We start from the raw sequence: 14,293 nt of genomic DNA on the forward strand, positions 1-14,293 counted from the left end.
CTGCCAATTGTGCTTTTAAGAAGACTGGATTCTGTCTGAAATGGGTTATAACATGTCCATATTGGCTTGATGGGGAATGTTGAACTGAGGGTGTGTTTCCACACTTGTCTGAAGCAAGTGCAAGTCCATACTGCTGCCAGGAAGAGGCTCTCACCTTCGCTGGTTTTCTGCTTCGGACCTGTTGCCAAATTGTGCTGCTCATGGGCTGCACGGTCAGCAAGATGAGGATCTTTAAAGATCCCGTTATACTGTTCAGGTTGTTTGGCTCTGTTCCCACCAGTAGGCTGATCTTGCTGTGCCGCTTCATGCCTCAGGAGTGTTTCAAACATTTGTGTGCCTGCCTTTTTCCTTAAAGTATCCTTTCACCCTGAAAAACAAACATGGCTTAAACTGCTGTGGCACAGAGACACTGCAAAAGTGTTTCCCTTGCCTAACAGGCAAGGGAGAAAAGACACAATCTTCTTCTGATAGCCAGGCAACCTATGGTACCTGAAGTATAGGCCATAGTTCAGCATATGCTTTACAAACAAATGGAAAACTTTGTTTTAACGTGTGTGTAATACTGTCATGTCCAAAACATGGATCACAATATTTTGAGTAGCTTTGGTGAAATTAGAGAAAATAGCATTGAAATGTATGTCAGAATTCCTAGGTACCAGCATTTGTGTAAACATGATGTTAATTCAGAAGTGATGAACAAATTGAGACCCAATGGAGTTACAATTTCTCAACATATCTTAAATCACAGAGGGCTAATTCCAGACAATCATATTTGAAACTATCGGCTTGTCTTTTAGGGAGTTAGTGCTCTCTATCATGTTCTCTGTTCAGGGCTTTTTTTCATTGCTCATTGTGCTGGGTTCAAATTGTGATGAGCTGACTGATACTTCAAAAAAAACCCAAAACAACCCAAAGGTCATTATTAGTCTATATAAATTTAAGTTTTTGGACATTGGCAGTCCAGTCAGCAAGGCTTATAAAGCAGATTTTAACACAAAGAGCCAAAGTAATTTCTGCTGCAAACTCAACTGAAGACTGTCCATAATGTGTTTAAAATATCAGTGGACAGCACGACCAGATAGTCAGTGATAAGTGTTGAACTTGCTGTCCAGAGCATCTCCACATCTACTTAATATTTTGCTTTCCATAGAACATGTTGTCACGACCTTGAATAACCTCTGTTCTGACTGTATCTGGCTTTTAGGGTGTCAAGTGCAGTGCTCTGAAGGCCTGTGTGTTCTGGGGCTTAGAAGACAACAAAGTTAGACTACTTTAAGAGACTGGGAGGCAGATTGGCTTTGGTGAATTTATTCATAAAGCTGGAGAAACACAGTGTTCCAGTTCAGCTCATACTACGGTCAGTTCCTGGTAAAGGCAGGCCTTTTCTTGTTAAATATGTAAGAGTTCATGGAAATATACTTTCTCCTCAGACTTTATTGAATGCTTTAACTAGCACATAAAGAAATTCAATGTCGGGGCTCAATTTTGGCCAACAAGAATGTATTTCTAAAGTGAAGAAGAGATTTAGATGATAATGGGGTTAATTGGTTTTTTGATTCTAGATGAGGCTCCTGAGCATTGTGAATCGATGTTTAAACTGAAGCATCTCATTGCAACTTTAATTGTTGAGTACCCATTACTTGTGAATGCTAGTGAGCAGTTGGGTATTGAACACATCCTCGTCCGTGCAATCACAGCAGTTTGCTCAGTTTTCATCTGAGCGTTATTGTCACTGAACTCAGTGCTAGCCAGCTTGCACCAAAGCTGCTGCCCTGACAGGTTGCGTGCTGAGGCACGTTCACACATTGGGGCTGCAGTAAAAGCGCTTTGCTGCTTGTTTGCTCCTTCTGCCCAGGTGCACCACTTGCAAGTTGCCCTTAGTTCCCTAAATTTGCAGTTTTACTTCCCAGTGTCATGGGGACAGAAACCAGGCAGTTGACCGTGACCATTCATGTGACCAGCTGAGAGATCTGTTTCCAGTTATCATGGCTACTATAAACCATGCTCATCAATTAGCCTTGTGTTAGATGCTGTACAAACACAGGGGGAATAATAAATTTCTTGTTTCAAAGTAATTTTAATGCTAGAGGATGAATGAGAATGAAAGCTGACTGCCACAAATGGGATAGCACTGATGTGTGTGGGGTTTGGGTTTTCTTTTGGGTTTCTTTGTTGCTATACAACAAAGGTATGTTTAAAGCAGGGTAGTAGGTAGTTTTGTAAATAATTTCTGTAAGTATGAGGGAGAACAAAACAAAAATACTGGCTGCAGAGGCTGGATTTAAAGGCAAGGAGATCATTTCTCTTATAAATGAGAGGTGGGAAGTGGAGTGGGCATTGGCCACAGCCTCTGTATATGTGCAGGAAAGCAGTTTGTTGATAGGGAAGAGAGGAACTGCCTAGTTTGTGAATGTGATTTTTGCGTTAGCGTTTTGAGTGGGTATGAGTGGTTAAATTCCAGGCATCAAAACAAGACAGCAGGTATTACAGAAATTTAAGGAGTGATACAGCTGGTGCTGAAATTTCAGCAGAATAGCAGATATAAAAGTCTGTATGTTAAATAACGGGGAAAAGCTGTGAGATTTAGATGTTGTCTGGAAGTACAGTTCTAGACAGATCCCAATCAGCTGACTAAAATGCTTTTTATCCACTGCATTTCCTCCTTTACTGTGAAGACTGCAATAAATCCAGTAATAGTGTATTAAAGCTGCTTTCTCAGGAGTCTGTATAGAGTTCATGGTAAAGGCAGGAGGAGTTCAAGCTACTGCATTTGTATACTATCTGGGTATTGAATCAGTACCCTGCCTTAACTCATGCTCTTTTTTTTTTTTTCCTTTCAGATTTTCTATTTTGTACATACATTGTTTTGTATATACTGTATATGATGACTTCGGTGGGCAGTGAACGTACCCGGGGCACTCGGCTCATGCTCTTTTTTTTTTTCCTTTCAGATTTTCTATTTTGTACATACATTGTTTTGTATATACTGTATATGATGACTTCGGTGGGCAGTGAACGTACCCGGGGCACTCGGGACAAAACGCAAATTTCAACCACACAGCCAACACAACCACAGAAACAAGTAGTACAGGTACGTGCTACTATATAATCTTACTTGAGTTGAAAGTGAGCATGTAATAGTATGCATTTCTTCCCTAAGTCAGTAAAAACTGAGAAAAGACAGGAGAAAAATCATGGTCTATTTTGGAAGAGTATGTTTGATATCTCGCTTTAATTGCTCAGTAATCCAGCACAGCATTAAGTTGTTCCTGTATTCTTGCCTCTGAAGGAGCTTTGTGTTCTTCAGCAACATTTCCCATCAGTGAGGAATTCTATGCCTATGCCTGTGTCAGGATTTCTGTCCTGTGACCTCAGTGTCCTCAGATCTCAGCTCTTCCATATGCCAGACTCAAGATGCTAGAAGATTTCTGGTCGGTAGAGGAATTTGGGTGGGTGGGAAAAGCTTTGTTAGATGCATGCTGTGTTCTACAGCATGATTCAGCGTATCTGCAAGTCACAAAATCCTAAAATTCTTGTGCAATGTCCTCACAAAGTGAAATGAAGGTGGTCATCCGCTAGCGGACTAAAATTATTTTGAGTATCTGTGAGATTGAGATTAAGCTCTTACCCCATTGTCTTGATTCTCAGCAGCAGAGTAGCTGTGTGCTTGTCTGGATTACAGAGAGTGCAAAATGTCTCTGCTGCTGGCAACTCACCATTGTCTTGTCAGGTACTTCTCAAAATTGGACTCAATTCAAGAATTGCCTCAGTTCTCTGCTGGCAAAGAGTGCATTAATCTAGAGGTGCTCCCCTGGGAAATTGTCTTTTATTGTTTTCTAGACTGATCTTTAACATGGAGGGGCTCTTGTTCTGTTTTGTACAGTATTAATTATGTGAGCTCAAGCCCTTATCATCTGCTTGCACTGCAGCACTTTACGTAGTGGTGATTCATGCTGATGTGTGGATTTAGAAAGTGACTTTCAACAGATGAAGTTGAATTTGTTTTTGTTTTATAACAAGTGAGGCTGCAGGAGTGTAGTGAGCAGAAGTGGTGGTTTCCCCTTTTTTGACATTTGCAAGACAGCAGTGGAGTACTCTGCCCAGTCTTGAGTTCCCTGGCACAGGACAGACATTGGCAGATGGGAGCAAGTTCAGCGAAGAGCTGTGAAGATGGCCAAGAGGCTGGAGCACAGGATGAATGAGGGGTGGCTCAGGGAACAGGATTTGTTCAGCCCTAAGAAGGCAAGGCAAGGATGTATCTTCTATTCAGATACCTCATTAAAGTGTATAGAAAAGGTGAAGCCAGACTCTTCTCAGAGAGACAATGGCACAAGTTGGAACACTGGAAATTCCAACTGTTAAAAGGAAAAAAAATTGTTTACATGAACACTGTCATGGATTAGAGAGGTTGTGGGATCTCTGTTTGTCCTCAAGCAGCTCCTCTGGTGGGACATACTCTCAGTGGGAGGTTGCACTGAGTATCACTGGAGGACCTTTCCAACCTATGTGATTCATTGATTTTAAGCATTAAGTTTTACAGACCTTTTTCTGCATTTTGTCCGCTTATTCTACTTCTTGCATAATAGATACTGGTTTGGTCAATTCGGTGGAAAAGATGGTTATTTAATAAACAGCAATTATGTTTTACTGCACCATATTTTTTTTATTGTTTAGATATCAGATGGAGCTTCCTGCTTAGTCAGGCTTTACAGATCAGCAGAAATGTGTGGGATTTTACTGTTTAATCACCACTGATTCATTTTTCTGAATGTAGAATAATGTTGCTTTCCCAAATGGAGATTTCATTGTCATAATATCACACTGATCATCATTTAAGTTATTTAAGAAATTACATCGCAGTTCTTTTGCATTGCTTCTGGATAATAAATATACCATTTTATTATAAGATCTGGGCTTATTACTGTCACGTAATTTTGTGTTTTGCACACTTCTGTTTTCTGGTAGTTCGAAGTTGTTAGTTAAAAGTTTCCTTCACTCTGTTATGCTGCAAAGATAATGCAACTTGTAAGGTTGAGTAAAGTTTTAGCTGTCTTAAGATGCTGCTATTTTCTTAGTCATAATTAAAACTTAATTATACTCTTATAGGATTCTACAATGTTATTTGTAATGATGGTGCCTAAAAAATAAAAAAGAAACACTTGTTGGGGAAAAAAACAAAGCTTTTTGTGACAATGACTTGGTGTTTGTGTAGTAAACACATCTTGTGGGTTTTTGTTGTTGTTTTTTTCTTCTTTATCTTCAATTTCATCTGGGTGTAATCCACTGGCATAAATATTAGCGATACTGCACCTACTTGTGTTTCTAAGCTCTCTGCTTACACAGGAAAAATGAAGATACTGTTACACATTTGATATTGTTATAAAATTGGTATATTTGTCTTCTAACATGGACTTGAAAAAAGTTGGTGTACGGAAAAAATGAATCTTAATGGCTTCCTGTTTCTGGTCAAATATGCCATCATGTCTCTACAGAAATTACATTGTCTGAATGTTTTTACTCTGGATATCTTTAAAGGAAATCTCTTCACTAGCTTAAAAGTTGCAGTGGGCCTGAGGAGGCTGAAGTCAGAGTGAGAAAATGGATCAACAAGGCTTAATTCCTGAAACCAGCAGACCTTTTGTTTTTGCTCTCTGCTGAGCTCTCAGCAGACACTAAGAGCGAGCTCCTTCACATAGAGCACTGCACTGAACGGGAGGCTGTTGTGGAGGGTGGCACCAGGGCTGGCACGGGGAATTCCAGAGCAGGCTCTCCTCTGTGTTACCGACTGACGTATGAAGCTGTCAGCATGACACTTTGAAAATGTGAAGTAGCGCAGAGTACTTAACTCCGTTACAAACGCTAATTGTCTTGGAACGTTGCCTCTGAGCACAGCAAATGTCGCTTCCCTCAAGGAACTGGGACAGCTGCAGTAACTTCTCAGAAAATAAGCAGCTGGTGGTGTATGGTGGAGTAATTTTTAGACTCTTCTCAGCATTTACACTTGGCGACCTCATCTAGAGCTTGTATTTGTGGTAAACTCCAAAACTGAAGCAGTTTGAGGCTGATTAAGTCTGAACTCGTGAGGCACAGAATTTCATGTGGGTATCCTGTGAAGTGAGACTTCGAAAGGTGAGATTCAACCAGCTGCCCAGGATGAATCCTTTCCATCAAGAATTTCGGTGGATGAGGTGGTCCCATTCTCCATGAAGTAGTCTTCTGCAGCACATCAACTCGCATTTCAGGTCCTGGCTCTCTTCAGTATCAGCCTTCTCTAGCATGACATGGAAGCCTCTTCTGTTTGAGCAGAAATCAAATTAGGTCCAGGATCATGTAGCATACATAGAGTTATCTTTGGTATTTTCGTGGGAGTGCAGTTCAAGTAGACTGCAAATGCTGTACTATGAAGAGTGGCCTGTATGATGTGATATTAGTGTTCTTGAGTTGCTTTCTCTCTGGGGCAGCCATAGCCTATTCAGATTTATGGCTCTTTACTGCGTCCATTCATTTTAGTCTGTCAGCTTTTGGAGAAGTTGCCAGCATGGATTTGTGGTCCAGAAACATTACAGAGGCACCAGGTATTTCATCAATAGCAAGATCCTTTAGCAGTGTTCAGAGACCGGTACTCGCTTATAAAGAAAATAAGTGCAGCTGTTCACGGGCAAAATCTTCACGCATGACTCAGTCTCTTTTTAAGTGTTCATAAAACTACAGAGCCAGGTTGTTGGGAGGGTTGTGGAAGGTGATGTGAGCAGGAATCATCAGAGATGTGGTTAATTTAGAAATAGCATTGCTAGTTTGTTATGGTAAAACTCTAACTCTGGAGTGGTAGATACTAAATAAAAGTAATAATATCAAAGCATAGGCTTCTGTGGTAAATTCTATTTTATTATATGGTTGTCTTGTCTATGTGGTGACCTTTAACTGTGGTTCAAACGTATTACAATGTGTTGAAATTGCTTCTGTCCCAGCTAACTTTTGAACTATAAAATGGGCATAGAGGAGATGTTAATCCCTTCCCCATAGCACTGCTGTGCTTATTGTGTGTGTTCTTTTTGAGAATCTGGAGAGAGAAATATTGTGACACTAGGAGATACTTTTAAAAAATATATTGTTACCTTTTGTGTACTTTATTGGATGTTTGCGTTTTTCAGGCAACAGCAGAACAGATTCGCCTTGCTCAGATGATCTACGATAAGAACGACGCAGATTTTGAAGATAAAGTGAAACAAGTATGTTTCTTATGGTACAGAGTTTTTATGCCCTGCAGTAAGGTGCTCTAAAGCTGGCTTACATTTTGGAGCTAGAGCGTCTGTTTCTGATTTATATGAAACGTTTTTCAGAAGGATGTAAGTTTAACTAGGAAAATGTGCTCTTATTGCATTGTAAAGTCTGTTTACAAGAAATTGTGTGGTAATATAGCTCTGGCTGTATAGTTACACCAGTGTATTTTCCTTTGTAGGCAAACCTTTAAGCCAAAACTCATCTGTGCTGATGTCTCTTCCAGACTCTCTCTCTCTAGTATGGTCCTGATGCTTAATGATTGTCAGAATAAAGAGTGCATTCAGCTTGTCCACATGTACATGCACCTGGGAAAAATGTCACCTGTGTAAACTGAGTTTGCTAATGTCTTGGCTTTTTTTCAGGAGAATTATAAATCTAGTCATAGCTTAAAGGTGAATTGAAGTGTTATTTAAAAAAAAAAAATCTGACCTCCCAGATCTGTGTATGCATTAAAATGATAGAACTACACTGTGAAGATGAAATCTCGCACCATTTCCTCTACCATGCTGAGTTTCAGGTGTAGGTGCTCGAGCTTCCATTACCCAATTATAGTTGAGACCATTGATTCGAGCAGTACTGAGAATCCGGGTCCCTGTTCTGCTGCGGGTATCGGTGATTTTGTCCTAGTGAACACATCACAACTCACAAAGAACCTAGGAGTACACCCAGAAGGAGAGAACAATTGGCATGAATGCATTAATGCAGCAGAGGAGCAGATTGCTTGATTTCTTTTCCTTTGTAAAACCTCCTCTGAAGCATTGTTAAGTGCTTTTTGTTGTTCTTGTTATAAACTTGTTCTGTTGCTGTGCCAGAGGTCAAGTCTTGTACTTCCTGAAGCCAAAGGACCCTCGTTAATAGTGCCTGTAGCTCTGCTGGTGGGAAGGATAAGAATTAAGTTCTGCATAGGAAATCTCCAATATTTTACATTGTGCATATATATTTCTAGCTCATGTAGTTTTTTTTTTTCTTTGGGTGAAGTTGCTGGATGTGTCCCATGACAAACTGTGATTATTTCTATCTCGCGCTCCTCAGGATGTGCACCGCAGGTCCACGGAGCATAATTCAGTACTAGGTCTCCTTAAGCAGCCATCACTTACGCCTTTTGCATGGCCTTATGCTGAAATGGATTGAGGGAGCTGATCTGGCTGAAAAATAACCTGGGTCTGGGTGTTTTTCCAGATGGATCTGTTTTCTGCCATGGCTTACCTTATGTCTGTTCTCACACAGTGGGATAAAGAGGGGGATCTTTGATGAGGAGGGAGAGAGGATGATACTGGAGCTATCCTGGTTGTTTACGTCTTTACCCTCATACACTGCTGTCTCTGGGGTGACAGCATTTGCTGCAAGCATAAAGGAAAAAAAAAAAGGTGTGAAAGAAAGTGCTTTCTTGATTACCATTTAATTTGTGTTTCATCCTGTCTCTTGTCTGAATCCCAAGCAGATCTTTAAAATGCAGGTAACTTTAGGATTTTAGTTTGCTCTGACACAGTAGCCATGCACTTTCTTGGAATCTGTGGTGGTACTAACTCTTTATTTTCTTATGGTGATGATTTAGATACTTTAACATGTCTGACCTTTACTACCAGCTTATGGAAGTGACGGGGAAAAACCAGGATGAGTGCATAGTGGCACTACATGATTGTAATGGGGATGTGAACAGAGCAATCAACATACTGCTGGAAGGAAGTTCAGACACGGTAAGGTTTTACTTTCATATTAAACTGCTCTTTCTGTTTGCCGCATCTTTCTACTTCTAAGAAGTGATTGGGAAAGTTGTATTTAGGAAGCTTTCAATTTCCATGTCTCCATTCAAATTCTTTTGAAGGAAATGGAGACCGGGGCAGCTTCTCTCCTCATGCATGCCTTAGAGTAGGCTGAACCTTGAAAATGTTGTGGGTGTTCAGCTGGTTTCTTGCAGAGTCCTCTGGCTTTCATTTACATGCAGCAATTTTAACTCTGCAGCAGAACTCAGTGCTCTGTCAGACAGGGACCTGTTTTTTGCTGCAGTGTTTGTAGTTACTGTGTAGCACCTTCAAAACCCTGAGACCTGGGTGTGCAAGTGTTTGCCATGAAGGGCAATCTTTATAAACCTGAAGGGCAGGCAGATATTTTAAGTCATGCAACTTCTGTAGGTGTGCATTGCCAGTATTGAAGTTGGAGGAGGTTTCCACATCTGAAAGTTACATTGACAATGCTCCTAATGGCAGAAGAGGATACAGCAAGTAGTTGCTCCTTTCACTGTGTTGCTCATTTGCATGGCTTTATTGAAAAACAGAAAGAGGAGACTAAACAATGTGTATATAACAACAAATACTGTCGCTTATAATGTTGCATGGAGCAATTTTTTGTCCTAAGAGATACCAGGAAAATATGTCTTGCTGTGGTTAAGTTTTTGCTGGAGGGACTTCTTACAGTTTATATGAGGCAGTAAACTAGATCCATCTCATCTAAATTGGGAAAGAAACCTGGACTTCCTTTCTTAATGCTGAACATACAGTATTTCCTGTGATTTGTCAGGATGTGTACTCTGGCTTATTGTTAATGAGGAAACTCACCCTCCCCCCCCTAAATCTAGGACACATACCGTTCTGACTGAGGGGACTTTCTTTTCTATCCCCTTTTCATTTATTAGAGTTGAGGTCATCTAAAACACAGAAGTATATAATACTGAGCGAGCTGGCAAGTTGGGAGTAGAAAGGAGCATCTCACCTTGATTAAATCTGTCTTGGTAATGTGCTGGTTTTGTGTTCTCTTATACTTCTCCTATTTGCCATTTTCTAGTTGGAGATAGTTTTCTGCTTGACAGAGAATGTTAAATGCTTTCTTATTATAGCAGATTTTTATAAGTGATCATGACATGGAAGAAACTTTCTGAACTCATTATCAATTAGAAGCAACATATCTGTATGTTCTGCTCTTTTGACAAGTCCCTCTGAACCCACTGCTCTCTGTAGACAAAATGCAACTCAGAAGCAAATACAGAGAACTTAAAGGGCTCAGGGAAGAAGGAGTATTAATTGAAGGGCATGAAGAAATTTTTTCATCTTTATGGAAGTTTGTGGGCCTCCAACTTGAAGGGTTTGTTTTAAGGCCATTATACTCCAGAACAGTTTAACTGTGGATTTGATGTAAAGTTGGAAGCAGAGGTACTACTAGTTCTGCATACTGATTCCCAAATCTCTCTTTCTAGTTTCACTCTGCTTTGATGCCCTAGAAGTTTTTTTTTACCTCATTTGGAAGAAGATGTGTCTATCCAATTTGAGGAATTAGAAGAACAAGGAGTGATAGCTAGAATGTCTATTTATAGTTTCTTTGGTGTTCTGCCAGTTTTGTCCTTTTTTTTTTTTTTTTAAAATGATGTGATCTTTAAGGCTTTATGCTGTGTGACTTAGTCTTTATGAAGACTTTTCACTTGCAATGGTTGTGACAGTCTGGCTTTGGATAGATAGAGGCTTGTGCATGAGAGTAGAGAAGGGCATGTTTCTTTGCCCAAGACTTCTACTCATTTAACTTCCTACAGGCGTAAGATCCATTTTATGCCTAACCATTTTTTACTTCCTAAACCTTTGAAGATAGAACAAAGGGGACCTTTCAGATTATTCTTTTCATCTAAGATCAGGCCAGCAAGAAGACTTCTGTTACATATATTTGAAGGTCAGGCCCACAACTGTCATTTGGGTTGCCTTAGGCATCCTCAGCTGAAACTGTAATCAGTTAGCTCCCTTACAAAAACAGGCAGCTTTTATAGTCCGTGATGGATTCCCATGCCCAGAGGTAGCATCATCCTCTATCTTAAAGGACATGCCCAGCTTCTCAAGGCTTTCCTCAGAATTATATTGTGGGAAAGCATGGATCTGATGCTTTCATAGTCATCCTATTACTGATCCTTCTCAAGTCGTGTAAAACCTTACTAAGGAGAGGCTGCTTCCTCTTAAGCTTTGCAGGATCATCCAGTTCTGGGTATTTATTAAAATGGTCAAAGGTCTTTTGGCACCATGCCTATCAGTGAAATAGTAGTGTGTTCTGAACTATATGGACTTGGTTCTTCAGTTGTCAGTGCAGTTATTTTTTTCTCCTGTGAAGTGTCTCTAAAGCTAGGAGTGTTTTAGTGTGTAATGCAGTTACACAGGCTACGGCAGGTAAAGCCGTATGAGAGTTACTGGAGGAAACAGTTTTCTGTTGCACAAATAACATGGTGTTGCTCAAATGCGTAGTTTTGAACTTCTAATCCACATTGTCTGCACTTCACCTAAGTTGGCTTATGGCGGTGTAGTCTTCTATACTGGAAATGAAATTGAAAACTGATTCAGCCTTCTTTCTCACCTATTCCGTGTCAAAAAATGAGAGTGTAACCATTCTCTTAGTACTTATTCTCTCAAAGGAGACACTAAAACATTGAGTTTATACTTGTAAACTGCTTTGTTACCTGCTTTCTCAATAGCATTAGTTTTCTCAATTCTAGGCAGCTTGGACTGGCTGGTCATTGCCTACCTTGTGGGGGCTTCTGAGTTGCTGTTGTCTGAATTGAGAAGAGATAGGACAGGACCTAAAAGTACTGATAGCTAACCTTTTGTGTTTGATGCAGGTGCCTGTCAGAGGTCATGGCTGTAGTGCTTCACAGTGGATGGCACCTTATTTGCATATGCAAATTTCCTGCTTAAATACCTTACCTAGACTATAAGCTCCTAGAGATGGGGACATACGTATAAAGCTATCTGCCCTCTTAATGGTTTGCAAATAATACCTTTCTTCTTCTTTGCTTTGCAACTATGGCTCAATAGACTAACCATGCAATTCCATAATATATGAGGTGCTGTGCTATTTTTAGCAAGTGTTTTAGTCATTTTATTTTCAACTCCTACAGATACTCCTATGGAGCTGATACGATCTCTGAATTTATTTTAAAGATGGAGTTCAATTTTAAAGCTGAAGCCTGATGTTTGGACCTTGGTCCCTTGTCTTGTTTAGACATAGTTTTTCCTGTATTTTGCTGTGTGTGATGAGCTGTAGCTGTTACGAGTGGATGTTCTGGCTTATCATGGCCCCAGTTTTCCCAAGTTGTTGTTCTGCCATTCTGCCTCTTGGTGCTTGAATTCTAGTACATCTGGATAATGGTTTTTCTTCTCCCCCCCCCGTCCCGTCCCCCGTCCCCTTAGGCCACCTGCTTATTCTCAGCAGTCTCTTGTTCAATTATGCTTATAAGCATTTTTTCATTTCCTTTGGAGAAAAAGATAGCTTTGTACATGCTCCCTTGCTAGATTTATGGAGGTAGTTGAGAGGGGAACTGTTGCTTGCTTTGCAGATTTTCTGCGTTGTGGTCACATCTAGGCTTCGTTGAACTAGTAGAAGTCCATTATAGCCAGAAATGTTTGGGATTCTCACATTCCATAAGACAATCCAACTTCTAAAACTTGTTTCTTTCTCATCTCTTCCCAAAAATACAGCCTGTGTTTCCCTTTGTATCAGTGTAGTTTGCAAGGTATTACATATGTGACGTTATGCAAATACCTGTTTTTTTCCATGAACTGGAGGGGTGTGAGGTGGAAGTATGCACTGAGAGCTGTCTCTTCCTTTTTGACTTTTGTATCTAATTGTATTCTACCCAAATAGACTTCCTGGGAGACTGTAGGGGGAAAGAAGAAAAGCCTTGGAAAGGAAAGTTCAGAAAACAAAGAGAACAGAGAAAAACGAGGGGACAGAGAAGTGAGTCGTGGACGGGGAAGTTCCAACAGACGGGGAAGAGGAGGCAGCCGTGGCCGAGAGTGTACGTATACGGGTTCATTTTTAAAGATTCAGACATTTTTCTTGCAGCTGAAACTGGCTGAGTTAAGAGCAAATGCTTAATGGAGTAACATCCGTCCAAGCTATAGCTCAGCACTGAAGGGATCGTAACTTGTTTGTGCGACAGGTATGCTTGATCTGTCCATGTGACTTGGTTTTGGGATGGTCTGTGCTTGTTCAGAGACACTCAATTTAATGTAAATTTCTGTCCTTTTTTGATTAATTGATCTTGTACAAATTGCTGTTCTTTATGTAAGTTTTAGAACTGACTCTTTGTAAGACTGCTTGAGAGCAAGTATGTCGCTGCACAGCTGATACACTTTTTTGTTTCTTTTAATGAAAAAATTATCCAGCTTTGACTCCATCTCCTTTTATGAGTGGGAGAACCTGAAGATGTTCTCATCTTCTCATAAGGGGAATGAAAAGACTGGGATCATTATTAATCTCTAGCGTATATTACTCACATAAGCCAACCAAAGGTGAGTTTCTGTAACAGAGAAAATTCTTTGTGAGTTGAAACATTTAAAAATTTGCTACAGTTTATACAGGTGCAATAATACATTGTACAAAAGCAAACTGATGTTTCCAAGTAGGTAGGATCACATTAGATCACCATTGGATACGCGTTGCTTTTTTTCCTCTAAGTTTTATCAGCAATATCAAAGCTGTATACATTGCCTGTAAGGGCCATACACAACACTGATAGATGAGCAGAGAAACCAGAATGAAAACAATGTTTAGCTTTTCACTTAAAAGCAGGGAAAATATTTACAATATTAGCCAACTCTTCTAATTCATGATTGGAATATATTCAAATATTGTGCCAATGAAGACACTGCGAATATTTGTAGAATGGACTAACATCAGGGTAGGAAAAAATATTAATAAAACTTGCAGCTGTGCTTAGAATTGAAATCGGATCCGTCAAAATGAAAGTGAGGGGCAAGATTTTTGCCAGAGCCTTGTCTGGCAAGACAAGACAAGCAAGAGTTGCCTGTCTCTTTTTGTAAACTGGAATTGAAGATTTTTCAGTTGATTACCAAATCTTGATATTTTCTTCCCAGCTTTATGTCCAAGCATTAATGATTTTGTTGCTGCCTCACCTTCACCCAGTCATCATCCCTCTGATTTAAGCACAGAGCAGAGTTCTTTTAAGTTTCCCTGGTTGTACAGGGGTGTGGTGTGGGGAGACAGGAGAAGAGTTGATGTTCTTGGTTATCCCTTATTCTTT

At 40.1% G+C, this 14,293-nt stretch overlaps 1 protein-coding gene across 2 annotated transcripts in view; it reads left to right on the forward strand.

The window, feature by feature from the left end:
• The first annotated feature begins 2,955 nt into the window (after positions 1-2,955).
• UBAP2 (ubiquitin associated protein 2) overlaps positions 2,956-14,293 on the forward strand; it is a 74,286-nt gene continuing 62,948 nt past the window's right edge. For both annotated transcript variants that reach the window (XM_009275143.2, XM_009275150.2), the window contains exons 1-4: positions 2,956-3,091; positions 7,152-7,229; positions 8,868-8,978; positions 12,892-13,045. In XM_009275143.2, coding sequence (XP_009273418.1) covers positions 2,993-3,091; positions 7,152-7,229; positions 8,868-8,978; positions 12,892-13,045 — 442 coding nt within the window. In that variant the 5' untranslated portion in view covers positions 2,956-2,992. The remainder of the gene's footprint in view (positions 3,092-7,151; positions 7,230-8,867; positions 8,979-12,891; positions 13,046-14,293) is intronic.

This window comes from Aptenodytes forsteri, unplaced genomic scaffold (assembly GCF_000699145.1).
Source record: "Aptenodytes forsteri isolate BGI_AS27 unplaced genomic scaffold, ASM69914v1 Scaffold266, whole genome shotgun sequence".
NCBI classification, from domain to species: Eukaryota; Metazoa; Chordata; class Aves; order Sphenisciformes; family Spheniscidae; genus Aptenodytes; species Aptenodytes forsteri.